We start from the raw sequence: 15,334 nt of genomic DNA, 5'->3' as shown, positions 1-15,334 counted from the left end.
CCACTACATTGCCCAGGGTGGGGGTGATCTCACTGTAACATAAGGCCTGCACTGCTGATAAAGAATCGGTAGTATGGGGGCACCTGGGTGGCTCAGTGGGTTAAAGCCTCTGCTTTTGGCTCACATCATGGTCTCAGGGTCCTGGGATCGAGCCCGCATCGGGCTCTCTGCTCAGGGAGGATCCTGCTTCCTCCTCTCTCTCTGCCTGGCTCTCTGCCTACTTGTGATCTCTGTCTATCAAATAAATAAATAAATAAAATCTTTTTTAAAAAAAGAATCAGTAGTATGAAGCTCACTCAGGCAAGATCTGTTTTTGACAAGGTTGAGAGCTAAGCAGTTAATTAGTGAACCAACTGGTATGAGTGGCAGCTCTGGACTTCTATATCCCTGACCTTCCATACCTTTATTATCCCCTTTGAGTCAAAATCCTAACCTCAGTGGACCATGGATCTGGACCAAAAGTATAAATCTTTTATTCATGTGGATCATTTGGGTTTATTTTTAAAATCCTTTTTTCTCCTCCAAACCATCTCAGTTTTACATTTCACTTTCCATTTGTGGGCATGGCTTATAAGTTATTGATTATTTCATACTTTTAAGTTATTATTTCATACTTTCAGGTGTAAAACATCTGGAAAGATAGGAGGAAACAAAGATAACCAGCACACCATTGCTACTTTAACTAGCATATCTCCTGAATCCGTATTGAAGATTCTGAGATAAACAGGTAAGAGGAGTCCCCATGTCTCTGAGTTAAAGTTTTGATAGGTAAACCCAGCTAGAGCAGGTTGGGTGTGATTTTGCCTTTCTCACATTTCAATGGACTAATGCCTTATGATTTTTTTTTTTCCTCCTGAATTCTACTTCCTCTTTCTTCTTTCTCTGTTCTTCTATTTTGTGTCTTCCCCATCATTTTATTCATGCTTCTCCTTTGAAAAAAATATTTTAGATCCCTTTTTTTGGGCTCTTTGGTGACAGAGTCTAGCTTCCTGTGTCCTCACTCTTTCACTCACTGACTCAGAGTGGAGGCTGCTTTACTGGAACTTAGGAGAAACCTCAGGTTCATTTTCAGTCCTGCTTTCTCCCTAGCATAAAGTTCTAATTTCAAGGGAGAAGTTCTGAATGGGCCGTATTGAGAAAAGCAAGCAATAAGCCTAAAAACTCATGCTCTTCACCAACTCCTCCTGGGCTATATTCTGTAGAAAGGCAACAAAACCATCTGAAGCTGCCCATTTGCTCCCCAAATACAACTCCCATGCCCGGAGTCTTATGCAGCCTTCAACGTGAGTTAAGTCCCTCAAAGTAGGGCATCAGCAAGATTCACCAGCTAAAATTTTCTTTAACTGGAACCCAAGGTACATTACAATTTTCTCAGTTTGTTCAACAGAGAATATTTGGCAAGTGTCCGTTTTCCTGGAAAACAGGATGGATTAGAAGTAACACAATGTGTGTGCCAGTTCAACATTTCCAAACCTAATATTCATATACCTACTAACAACTCTGAAATTCAGATCCAAGTGTAAAGTCCAACTCTGGGACTACATCCTCCATCCTCTGTTACAGCTTGGAAGATGGTTATTAGCACAAAATTAATATTATTCCATCATTTTCATCTTTATTGTTTTAAGCTGAGGTACCCAAATTACATTCATCCATGGCAACTAGGAGTTGGTCTGATTTGCTCATTCTTAGAAAGTGATAAATGAATAGAAGATGCTCAATCAGACCAGTGGGTAGAAAGTCAGACTGTCTGTGCATGAGATTAGGGGAACTCGTACACCTAATGAAGACAACAATGGGAAAAGAATGAACCACGATGCTCATTATGACTCAGTTGACAACACTTTTAGGTAAAGTCCATACTGTTTGGAAAGCACATTTTCATCCCTGGTGTCAAAACCTCCAAAAGCACATAGAAAAGTAAAAAATGCTGGCCTATGATAAGTTTGTCGAGGGTTGTTTTGGAAAGCCCTGCAGTATTTAATGAAAATGAAAATGCATTTCATTTCTTCATCTTGTCTATCAGAATCCCTGTCCAAAACAATCAGTAAAAAGGAAGGAAGACCAGCTAACAAAGAGGGAGCCCATAGCTGGATTTGTTCCCATCAGATCCAAAAAAACCAACCACATCAAGTTGCTAAAGAGATTTACCCACTGACAATGACAATAGCACAGCAGCATTTGTATCATATTCCCCACAGTTACTAGGCTGTTGTGGCTCAGATTTTGAGAAATTTAACCTGCATGTAAATGTGTGACAGGGCTTTCCTGACAACCTGTAGTTCAACAAAGAACAGGAAGTGAAACTGTCATTATCACCACAAGGTTTCTTTTACACAAGTTTTCATAACTTAAGAGAGGCACCTTGCTGCTTACTCTCTGCCCTGTTTCCTTCATCTGTACTCCTCTGCCTTACCTCAACATGAAGAAAAGGAAGTGCTTGTTTGAGGGGTGAAAGGTCTTGGGAATTGACTGACCCCTGGGGAAAAGGAAGGGATACCCCTAAGATTCAGTGCCCTCACATTTGCCCCAAAACACTGAGCTGGAGCCCCAGAAACCATTGTCTTAATGACGATACTTTGTATACCAAAGATGTCAAAGTCCTAAAAGGGCTCAAGAATACCATTTGATAACATTTGGTTTGGAATTTCTTAGGTAACTTAAGCAGCACTCAAGACCATGGACCTTGAAGTCCAAACTTTATCCCAACCACAGATGCCTGACAGAGGGACTGACTAGAGACTAAAATCTAAGGCTGCTTCATCCTATAGGAAGCACCTTTTCCTAATTCACCCAAATCCACCATTGGACAAGTGAGGGGTGGATGTCAAGTCACCCTGACCCCTTCTTATTGGTTACCCCCTCTCTCAAAACCTCTACAAGCTTCTCATCACACAGAATCAACTCCAGGTCCACATGGTAATACAGTCTGGTCCCTTTTACCTCTGCAACCTCAGCTCTCTTACTTCCCTTGCTTGCCTCTTTCATGCCATACAGGCCTTCTTACTGGCCCAGGAGACCCCAGCACATTCGTACCTCAGAGCCTTTGCACTGGCTGGTCCTCTGCCTTGCTCCCTCACTTCATTCAGATGTCTGTCAAGTGTCATCTTCTCAGACAGGCCTTCCCTGACTAACTTTCCACCTTCTTTCCTCTCTATTCCTTTTCCTTCTTATTTTTTTTTAAGCACTTACTATTTGAATTATATATTTATTTGTTTATTATTTGACTTCTCTCCAAAACAGAGGTTGAAAAACTAGTCTGAGGGCCAAATCATACTTGCTACATATTTTTTTAAGTAAAGTTTTATTGGTATATAGCTACTCTCACTCATTTACATATTGTCTTTGACTATTTTCACACTACAGCTGTAGAGTTGCGTAGTTACAATGGAGACTGTATAGTCCACGAAGCCAAAAATATTTATTACCTTGCCAACCCTCACTCTAGAATGTAAACCCTCTGAGGACAGGGGATTGATGTCTTTTGTTCACTCCTGTCTCTCCAACATTCATATTGCTTGGCACTCAGTAGGTACCTGATAAATTTTATTAAATGATTGGGCATATGGATGAACGAGTATCCAAATATATCTGGAAAATGATGTTCTTAATTCAGCAATTACTGAGCACCAACTTGTGCCAGGAATTGGACTCCATGCAGAGGATACTAGATGAGAGACCAGTAAATTAAATGGTGCTAGGAGGAATGGCACATTCTTCACGACAGTTATTACAGGAGCCATAAAGAAAGATAACTGGCCAAGGCATCTAAAGACAGTGATCCCAAAAAATGAGTTCTCCAAGCTAAGAGAAGTGTGAAAGGCATTGCATACAAAGGGTAGAAATGTAATGGTCCAGCGACAGGCATTTAAATGATAGTAGTAGTAGTCTGAGGGATCAATAGTTTGTGGGGTATATGACAGTTGTTTGAAGGGGGTTTGAACAATTTCTTTATGGGTGTGAATAATCACTCTCTTCCTCTTCCTGACTCTTATTCCCTTGGTTGCCATTTAAAATTTGGGGGAACATAATGATTCTCTTCAAAAAGGCTACCATTTTCCTGCAGATGTTTTTGGCCCAACCCAAAACATGTAAAATGTGTTTTTTGAAGAGATGTCTCAGATACGTTATATCAAGATAGCTCACCTTGCCACTATTGACATTTGGACCAATAACTGTGTTGTTGTGGAGGTGTCCTGTGCATGTAGGACATTTCATGTCATCCCTGACCTCTACACACTAGATGTCAGTAGTACTCTCACAGTGTGATAATCAAAACTGTCCCCAGAGATCACTAAATGTCCCCTGAGGGGAGAGGGGGGCAATATCACCCTCCTGGTAACCACTGCATTAGATAGTGCCAGTCACACACACTGGACAACCTGAAGATAAAATGTGTTAATTTTTGTAAATTTGTGTAAATTACAAATACTGGATGCAGGGGGATTTTTAAAGCCCAAGGCACTTGAGCCTCTGGAATAAAAACTGCCTGTTCTTTTTTGTCTCCAGATGATCACCCAACATGGTCATGACAAGTAACTATAGAGTTAGAAAGATAAACATTAGCTACTTCTTCACTTGGTTACCCTCGTGCCATATTGTCTACGGAGTCGTGGGGTCTGGGCTATGCTGAAACAGGCCAAGTTAAATATGCAGTTGGACAATAGAGCCCACCTACGCCCATGCCACTCTGAACGCACCCGATTTGTCTGACCTCGGAAGCTGAGCAGGGTCAGGCCCAGTTAGTACTTGGGTGGGAGAACGATAGAGCCCCACTCAGCAGTAAAAAAGAATGAGCTTTGGTAGATGCAGCAACACGGATGAGCCTCAAAGGCCTGGCGCTGAGGGGAAGGAGACAGCCTCCAAAGCTTACGTACTTTCTGATTTCATAGATATGACCTTCTGGAAAAGGCAAAACTATCGGGAGCACAGATTAGTGGTTACCAGAGGTTGGGGTGGGGAGAGTGTGTGACCACAAAGGGACAACATGAGAGTTTTTTAGTGTATGTTAATGAAAAAAAATGAAAGAGTCGTGGCTGAAGAATGATGGGCTTTTAATACTTAATACATGTCTTCTTCTAACCACAATGAAGCCTTCAAAGCCATATTTTAAAGCCATAAACCATTTAAATACCGGGCAACACGGCCTTGACCACCAGAATGGGAGCGTTCCAGGGGAGAGGGGCAAGCAGATAATCTGGAACCAAACGATGAGCTTTAGCTTCCTTGCTTCAATTCCTCTTTCACTTTCCATAGAACAAGGTGATCTTCACTTCCCAATCCAGAGTTGCCAAATTTCACCCTAGAATTGCTTGAGCCTCCCTAGGCAGAAGAGAGAAAATACTTCAAAACGTGATGTATGTGAGAACAGGCTTACCAGCATCCCTTGAGGTGTAAAATATTGTAGCAACATGACAGTATCGTGTAGTGATAGAAGAGAGCCCAAGAGAGTATGGGGTTCGCTTTCCAAGGCCCCAGGTGAGAGAAGGACCAGAGAACATAATGAAATGAAAGTGACTTGATTCTCAAAGAGATCAATATCCTGTTTTATTATTCATATGAATAATGACACGAGACTCATGTGTACATGAAATAATCATCATTTCTGAAGAATTCTGTACTCACCTGAAATATGGAGTCTGTTCATCTATGATGATGGGGCCCAGGGTATATATGGGAAGATAGTAGTGACTCTAATCTAGAATCTGCCCCATGAGCATCCAGGTTGGGGTAAGGATATTCAGCATGCCTCTCTTTCAAGGGGACTGCAGGCTGTGGTTTACCTACATATGAAAGGACTGTTCACAAGAAAATGTTGCACATGTGCTTATGTAATCATAATAGTAGACCACAGGACTATCACACCAGAAATGAATGTGCTTGACTTCTCAGAGAATGAAATGCATGGCAACAGTGAGAATCGGAGAGGGTCATCCACCTGATATTCGTCCTGAAAGTGACACAAAGCACAGATGATGTCACAGTCACAAATATTATACTTCTTTCTCTTTGCCCATCATCATCCATTTGCAGCAACATGACTTCAGAGGGACAATTGCAGTGTCTCTAAATGGTTTCAGAGGTAGCCTTGTACACCAAACATCCTCAGGAGCTGTTGATTCTTTTTCCCCTTGGCTAAATATAACTGTGAAAATGAAGTAAAAAATGACAGCTGTTCTGTGTGTGTAGGGTGAGGATAGGACCGTGACACAGTTAAGAAATACATTGCAGAAGAACTGGCTCATGACTTCAGTCTTCTTAAAAGCAGAGCTTTGAACATTTTCATTTTATATCTTTTAACTTATTTGATCATCACCATTACTCTCCCTCCCTCATGATGTAAGGAAGTATTACTTTATGCCCATTTAACAGAAACTAGAACAAAGGCATATGTCCATTAAGAATTCCCCAGAGGGGGGCGCCTGGATAGCTCAGTTGTAAGGGCATCTGCCTTCGGCTCAGGTCATGATCCCTGGGTCCTGGGATGGAGCCCCACATCAGGCTCCCTGCTCAGCAGGAAGCCTGCTTCTCCCTCTCCCACTCCCCTGCCTGTGTTCCCTCTCTCACTGCGTCTCTCTCTGTCAAATAAATAAATAAAATTTTAAATTAAAAAAAAAAAAAAAGAATTTCCCCGGGGTTGCATAGGGGGATTAGTAGAAAAATAAGGTGTAAAACTTGTCTCCTGATTCTGGACCCCAGGGCTCCATTTGGTAGACCATATTGTAAAATGTCATCCAGCTTTACCAAACATAGACCAAAAGCAGGAGTTAAAGATGGTTACCCTCTGTAGGAATCAGTGGAAGTCCTCACCCCCATCCTCCCCCCGACCTGAAGGTAGTAATGCGTCCACAGTTGAGAAAGTGCCTGATTCCTTTCAAAATGCATCTCAAGCATCAAGCCTACAAGAAGGGCATTCCTACCCACAGTAGGGTATTCCCACCCTACCTATTCCTTCCTTAGTTGAGTCCTGCCATACCTTAAATACAGTGCTATCTTTGTGCATGTAACTTTCATGTGCCTTGGGGCATGGTCTTGCTGTTCTTGGATTCCTAGAGCCTACTACAGGGCCTGTTTCATAGGAGGCACGCAATGCTTATATGCTAAAAGAAAGGCATGGCATGGACTTTCTTCTTTAGAAGTGCAAGTAAAGGGCAAGCTGCGCCCGAAAAAAACCTTGCAAAAGTCATTTACCCTCTCAAAGCCTCAGTTTCTTCATCTGTAAAATGAGGATAATAAGAAAACAATAACCCTCAAGAATTGTTGTTTATAAAACGCTTGGCAGGGAGCCTGTTTCACAGCAAGCTCTCGGTACATGGTAGCTCTTTGTGGTAGCCAGCCTCCAAGATGGCCCCCAGTGACTTTCACCTCCTAGTATCCTAGTGTCCTAATTCCTTCTCACAGTGAATAGGGCTGACTATGCAACCAGTAGGACATCGGAGGATTGACAGGGTGGCTTATGAGTCTGGGTCACAAAAATTATTGAGACTTCCACCTTGTTCTCTCTTGGATCACCTGCCCTGGGGGAAGCAAGACATCATATCATGAGGACACTTCAAGCAGCCCTATGGAGAAATACATGTGGTGAAGAATTCCTACCAACAGCCAGCATCAAGTCACCATCCATATGAACATGCCATCTTGGACACTGATCCTTCAGCTCCAGTCAAGCCTTCGGATGATGTAGCCCTGACCAACATCTTGACTGCAACCTCAAGAGAGACCTTGAGCCAGAACCCCCTGATTAAGCAGCTCCTGGATCTGACCAGGAATTGTGTGAAATAAATGCTCATTGTTTTTTTAAGCTGGTAAGTTTTGGGCTAGTTTGTTACAGAGCAACAAGTAAATAATATACTATCATTGTAAATTGTTGTATGAGTATCAATAAAGAGAGAAGTGCCACACAGTCAATTCTGGTTCTCGATCAGCCTGAGGTCACAAGAGCTAATGGGTAAGGAAGGCTGGTTTCAACCAAATTAGGCCTTGTCCTTACCCCATACTGAAGAGGTAACCAAGATAGACATTCTCAGCAACTCACCTGAGGCAAGTATGAAGGTCCTCTTGGTGCTATTTGCCACATTAGACAAACATCTGGAGAATATCACTAAACACTGAATCAGATATTCTAATGTTATTTAATTGTGACAGGCATGTAGATCATCTCTCTAAATAGTGGGACAATGCTGACCCCAAGAGCTAATCTTAGACTCTGTTTTCTCTCCTCCACCCCAACCCTGTAGCATACCACCCAGACTTGTCCCTTTCTTCTGTTTTCCTTCCCCAGTCTTTATACCACAAAACTTTGATGAAAATGGCGATGACTTTAAAGGAGCAATATTTCACTGAATATTGAGAAACACTCATTTTTTCAGTCTACACAGGCCTTGTCGATACTTAAAGCTTGGTTGATGGTCATAAAGATATTTGGCTCTGAGCTTTCATATGGTTGAGTTACCGTAACTCTAAACTTCAAGTGCCTCCCTTCCCTAGTTATCCCCAGTATCTTCCTCGAGGATTTGCCATTGCTATAACACTGTTCCATTTCTCAGTAAATGCTTTCATTCTTTACTGCTGTCCCCAATTCTCCTGTAGTCCCTGACTGCTCAGTTACTCCTGAAACTAGAGGTTTGTATCCTAATCCCTACCCCAAGCAAAAACAAAAACAACAAACAAAACTTTTCCAGATAATTTTGAATTCTGTGACCCTTGAGTGACCATAGACTTTGAAGGCCCCTTGAGGCCATCACTATGCAGGAATTTACTAGGTTCCTGGACAGGAAGACACAGCTCTCTGTTGTACTCAAAAGCATTCCTTAAGTATGAAGAATGCAGATCTCAAGATGGGGAATATGAGCTATGGCCCTCCTTCACCTCAGAGAGTTTTTTGCCTTCTTGGAGCTCCTCTTCTTGCCAAGAGTTTGGCACAGACACAACCTCCTCTCTTTGTTCAAGAATCCCCAAATTCCCACTGTTTCTCAGGGAGTTTAAACACCTATCATCAACCAACCTACTGTGGCCAGTCTGCCCTGGATCCTGGAATTCCTAAAGATATGAATCATAGATATGACCATCACAACTCTCCTGGATTAGAACCAGATACCAACAGAACTGTGCACAAAGCTTATCTGGACTAACTCCATTATGTTAAATAGATCCTATTTTTTACAGATACTACCTAAAACTCTTTTAACCCTTCCATCTACCCAATCTATCTGTGATGGGATCAAGAGGAGAAAATGGTGATCCTAGCCTCCAGACCACCCTAAAGAGTTGGTTTAAGGATCACCCAGCATCTGGCCTTCTTCCATGTCTGACAGCAAAGCCCTATGTCTGGATGGCCAGTGCCTGCTTTCACATCCAGAGAGTCTCCTGAAAATGCAGCTTTTTTTTAGTAATCCACGGGTTTTGTATTGTCTGAAACATCAAATGGCCTATGCTTTAAGCACCAGAGAAGGCATGAGTTGACTTCAGCACTTGGCAGAGAAACCACTGGGTGAAGAGTGTGTCCTTGGAGTTGTTAAATGGAACTTAAATTTTTAACAACTCACTCTGCTTTAATACTGACTGCTACTATGACAGAATAAAAATTCTCAGTCCCTAAACTTTAGGAAAAAGTATTCGGTGTTGGCTTCTAGCGTAGTGCTTTACACATCGAGGGTGGCCAGTTAAGGTTTTTGATTTGGTTTCACTAATATTTCATTGAGTGGGAGGAATCACCAGTTTAACTTTTGCACAGAGGACTTCTTCCTCTGTTTTGTTAAGGTTTTAAGTTTGTTTTATGACTTGAGCTATTTCAGGGAAGAGAGGCTCCAAGTTTAGCCTGGGACAAAAGGAAAAGGCAGGTCAACCTGTCACCATTTTTATCCACTGGGCTTCCACCTATATTATTACAGGACCCCTCTGGGTCTAGGGGTTAAACTCTCTCTCCTTCAGTCTTCTCAGCGGTAAAACTGACAAACAAACTCACCTCCAAACTTATTGCTTAATATCTAGGGACAGAAAGACTCATTTCATTGCCAACATTGTGTTGTTGGCATGCCCCAACTTTATAAATAGCCTTGATAGCTGTAAAAGGCAGGGAAGAAAATAAAATGTACTGATTTTCACTCTTCCCAAGACAAATCCATGAGTAGCTTAGCCAGATTGCCTGCAACTTCTTGTAAATAATTTTATGGTAATTTTACTATAGAAAAGAAAAAGGAGAAATAGAAGGTAAAGTCCTAGGAACTTCTCCTTTGTCTTAGTCGTCCATCTCTTCTCACACTTGGAGTGACAGGAACAGAGAACAAGGATGGAAATGGTATGATTGATACATATACAAAATCTCACCAGTGGTTAAGACTTTCAGGGGAAATTTAGACCACAGCCTCAGCTTCCCAGTGCTCACTACCCTTTGGAGTAGTTCTGTTTTTAAAAATAATAATTTAAAAAATGCAACACTTGGAAGCTTCTGATTAGATATATTATGAGAGATGAACAGCATTTCTCCCCATCAAAGGTGATGCTTTATAGGAGAGCTCAGTTCCCAGAGGACTAACATTTGCAAGCTTGTGATTGTCACAGAGAAGAGGAGGAGGTAGAGGACTTGAAAGGGGTCCCTGCTTGAGACGATGAGGCCAGCTGTGAGTCATGGCCTAAGATTACAGGGGCCCACCGTAGTTATGCATGCCTAAATCACCTCGAGTCTTTTCCTATTCCAATCCTTCTGACACCTGTCTCCAGACTAATCTTTCTAATCTAAACAGCTGTCTTGGTCACGTCATGCTTCACCGTTAGTGACTCCCCAAGACCTCCAAAAATATCAGTTACACCCTAGGCTGGCCTTTATATTGTGCAAGAATCTGGCTGCCTCTGACATTTAATCTCCATCTCTCTCCTACAGGAATCTGCCACTCCTGGCGAGAGTCTCTGCATCACTTCCTATTTGCCTGCCTCTATACCTTAACTTGTGATGGTCTCTATTCTCTTCACCTAGAATAGCCTCCTTTTCCTGTCCCTTCTAAACACCCAGCTTCAAGGTCTATTACAAAGAGATTCCAGGGGTGCCTGGGTGGCTCAGTGGGATAAAACCTCTGCCTCCGGCTCAGGTCATGATCTCAGGGTCTTGGGATTGAGCCCCACATCAGGCTTTATGCTCAGTGGGGAGCCTGCTTCCCCTTCTCTATCTGCCTGCCTCTCTGCCTGCTTGTGATTTCTCTCTCTCTGTTAAATAAATAAATAAAATCTTTAACAAAGAGATTCCAAAGACTTAGAATTAAGAAGATTTGGGCTAAATTCTAGCCCTATTACCTGCTTGCTGTGTGTCATTGGGCAAGTGTCTGATCCTCTCTGAATCTCTGCTTCTTCAACTACAAAATGAGAATGTTCCTACCAGGTTCATGGTAGAAATTCAGTGAAGACTAATTCCTTTTTTCTGCATACCTTCAGACACCCTCCCAAGGTCTTAATTCCTATCAAGTGAGCCATAAAATATGGTTGGTATATGAGAATAAGGTTTGGGTACAGTTAATTTATCAAAGAATGGGCCAGGTCAGGAATGTAAAATTCCAAGACACTCTCAGGACAAAGCTCAGAGGCCCAGGTGCATGGGTTCATTTTCTGGCAAAGACACATGGAAATTTCAGTTCCAAGGGAGTGGAACCCAATACAAGTACTTGGAAAAGAGCCAACCAGACCATAGTTGGGGAATTATAAGTATTTACAGAACTCACTGTTAGGTAGCTAAAAGAATTTCTGAATAACACATTTTTATAATTCCCCCCAAACTGACAAAAAAACATCAATTAACATTCACTTCCATGATACATGAATCTTCACTAAAAAGAAGAAAAAAGCAGAGGCATTACATTCCTCAGCCCCTTTGAAAGAAATTGACCCACTAACAGACCCTAAATTTGACAGGCAATGCCATGTGATGGCACCTTTCTTTATCCACAATCCATTGGCACTGGGATGGGCAACCTGACCGATGGGCAGCCAATCCCATAATCTGGAGGGTATACAACTTATGTTCTAGTGCAACAAGATGAGCTAAGCCACTCAGATCCCATATCTTTCAGGAACTGGAACTAGGAAACACAGGGGGAATGAGGCTATGTCAACAAGAGAAGAAATGGTGAGGATGTCCTGGGAGCAAGTCAGGGACATGGTAAGCAAAAGCCATGAGCGAGCCAGAGTTAAGAAAGTTCAGAAACTCTGATAAGCAGAATCAGCCAATTTAGCAGAGAGAGAGGAGAACTGAGCACAAGCACCAGAAGAAGCAAGAAGCCATAAGAAAGGGTTGGAGAGAGCCATGGGTCCCTGGAGCTGACCAGTTCCTCAGGCTGTTGCAGTCTTTGGGGTTGTCTCAGTTCCTACAATAAAACCCCCACCTCAAGCTAGCTTACACCAATATTCCTTACAAACAAAAGAGCCTAGCTTAAACAGTAAGAAAGCAGTGAAATATTTTACTACTTGAAGAAAATAAATACGCCTACTCTGAATACTCACACTATTCCATAAGGAAAAAGGAACAGTAGGACCGGTGAGGATGATTTCTTTTCTTTTCTTTTTTTTTTTTTTAAAGATTTTATTTATTTATTTGACAGAGAGAGATCACAAGTAGGCAGAGAGGCAGGCAGAGAGAGAGGAGGAAGCAGGCTCCCCGCTGAGCAGAGAGCCCGACGTGGGGCTCGATCCCAGGACCCTGAGATCATGACCTGAGCCGAAGGCAGCGGCTTAACCCACTGAGCCACCCAGGCGCCCTGGATGATTTATTTTCAATAAGACAAGGTGGAGGGTTAGATTACCTTAAGGGGCAGAGAATAACATCTTCTCAGAGCACTGGCAGCAAGCAGTCTCTTATCACTTCACTTCTGAGAGAAACCACCATAATCTGACACTGAAAAATGTCCCCACCTGCTGAGGACTAGGACCATCCCTGGTTCAGGATGCCAGGGTGATTTGGAAGAGAGAGCCATCTTTGGCAATGACAAAGCCTGTCATCTGTGCCATGTGATTAGTGACCCTGAGCAAGTCACTTCATCTCTGTGAGTCTCATTTTCCTTCCCTTGTGACATATGATCACTAAAGTTACTTCTGGAATTAATAATATATGAATCTTTTTTCTTTTAAGATTTTATTTATTGGGACGTCTGGGTGGCTCAGTGGGTTAAGCCTCTGCCTTTGGCTCAGGTCATGATCTCAGAGTCCTGGGATCAAGCCCTGCATCGGACTCTCTGCTCAGCAGGGAGCCTGCTTCCCTCTCTCTCTCTGCCTGCCTCTCTGCCTACTTGTGATCTCTCTGTCAAATAAATAAATAAAATCTTAAAAAAAAAAAAGATTTTATTTATTTGAGAGAGTGAGAAAGAAACAGAGAGAGAAGGAGCAGGAGGAGGGGGAGGGGGAGGGGGAGAGGGAGAAGCAGACTCCCTACTGAGCAGGGATCCCGATGCGGGGCTCAATCCTGGGACTCCAAGATCATGAGCTGAGCTGAAGGCAGATGCTTAACCAACTGAGCCACCCAGGTGCCCCAGTATGTGAATCTTCTAAGTAAAATTCTTCCTCCAGTTAGATAAGAAAAAGAGATAGCCTAGAAGAAAATGAAAGATTCTGGACCAGGAGTCAGGAAACCTGGAGCTCTGTTCCGCTACTCCTTTGCTGGGCAAGCTCAGGCAGCACACATGACCCTTCCATCAAAGAAGCTGGTCTGTGCATTATCAAAAGGGCATTTTTGCTCCAAATCCCATGATTCTGTGATCTCTAAACATCTCAAATCTGTGACTCCAATGCCTCCTTACATTTGTATTTAAAATTCCTTACCTTGTTTTTCTTCCTTATCCCTGATGATCCAGAAAGCAGCCTGGGATAAAATTCTTAGGAACACTTACTATTTCAGTTGGTCCAGCTACAGACTAAGTATAAAGAAGGTTGGGGGGAAATCTGGTGTTTTTCAGTCCAAAGCTCATTGGAACAGACATGTGAACTAATTTGGATTTCTAGTGGCACAAATTCTCCTGGTTGCTGATGGAGAACTGTGAAATCTAAATAGGAAGACAGACCATCTTCAAAAGGAGAGATGTGTCTCCTTCCCAGAAAATCATAAATCCATAAATAGCAAATGAAAGTGTTGAGCCCAAAGCATTCCATGAGGCCTTTTAAAATTTCTTCTTTCAAAGATTAAATTGATAGAGATTAAGAATTTTGGAATCAAGAAGGTACAGGTCAAAAGAAAAAGATCAGAAACATATAGCTAGTTATAAAAGAAATTATATGCCCTGCAATTTTAATAAAAATTGAAAGGCACCCAATTGACTCCAAGAAACTGAAGGTCGCTGACTTTCATTGTTTCACCAATGCAGCAAACATCTACCTAAATGACAGTTCAAACTCTATAGTAACATTTCTATTGTCCTGGAGATGCAGTTGACCTAAAGCATTCAGTTACACAAGGTGTGAACTGATAATTCATGGAATAAATATCTATAGGCAAGAAAGATATGAAAATGTGTTCATTCCCAATAATAATTAAAATGAAATTTTAAAAGAGATTTTTTTTGCCAATCAGATTGGCAAAAAATGTAAGGATTTAAAGAAATAAGTCAATCTTGTATATAGTTGGTAAAGCAAAATTTTAAATATGCGTAGCCTTTGACCTAGCAATATCAGTCCTAGAAATTAAGCCATCAGAAATTCTTCCCTGGGTATTTACTTAGAATGTCCATTTGCTCTTCATAGCAAAAATTGGAAACTACTCTTATCCATAGTGGATTGGTTCAACAGACTTTGTACATCCAAAAGTGCTATGTAGCCTTTTTTAAAGTGAACTATTTCTAAATGTACTGATATAGGAAGATCTCTATGTAAAAAAGACAAGTTTGAGAAGAGAATCCATAGTATGATCCAATATCTTTAAAAGGTGCATGTGTGTACATGCACACAGGACTCTGAAAGGTCCCTGCCTGTTACCACCTTTACCACCTGCCATGTTCACCTCACATGCCTTCTTCTAGCACATACGGAGTCTCCAGTGTCTCCGCCAGGTCCAGCATTCTCTTAAGAACACATGCTCTCTCAGCCCTAGGCTCCTCTCAGTGCTTGGTTTATTCTTAACCTCAATTCTATGTTAGCGCAGGAATCTGGAAGAGTATACACCAAACTGTTAACATGGTTATCTCTGAGGCTGAGATGACAGGGTATTTTTCCCTTTCTGTGTCATGCTTTCCAGTACCATTTGAATTTCTAATAATGATAATAATTCCTTATTATTTTCTAGTCAAGAAGAAGCCACTCTAAATATAAAGAACAAAACTGAAAAACGAAGTCATCAGATTTTACCTTCCTTATGATTATTGCTACT

At 41.8% G+C, this 15,334-nt stretch overlaps 1 protein-coding gene across 1 annotated transcript in view; it reads left to right on the top strand.

Annotated features, from left to right (window-relative positions):
- Positions 1–2,471, top strand: part of PTCD2 (pentatricopeptide repeat domain 2) — a 46,124-nt gene extending 43,653 nt beyond the window's left edge. Inside the window, exon 10 of the mRNA XM_032848767.1 lies at positions 621–2,471. Within this exon, the coding sequence (XP_032704658.1) occupies positions 621–626 (6 nt within the window). The 3' untranslated portion in view covers positions 627–2,471. The remainder of the gene's footprint in view (positions 1–620) is intronic.
- The last annotated feature ends 12,863 nt before the right edge of the window (positions 2,472–15,334 follow it).

This window comes from Lontra canadensis, unplaced genomic scaffold (genome assembly GCF_010015895.1).
Source record: "Lontra canadensis isolate GAN:19392208 unplaced genomic scaffold, GSC_riverotter_1.0 scaffold4, whole genome shotgun sequence".
Classification (NCBI taxonomy): Eukaryota; Metazoa; Chordata; class Mammalia; order Carnivora; family Mustelidae; genus Lontra; species Lontra canadensis.
Note: the sequence above shows the minus strand (reverse complement) of the source record. Positions and strands in the feature narration are given on the sequence as shown.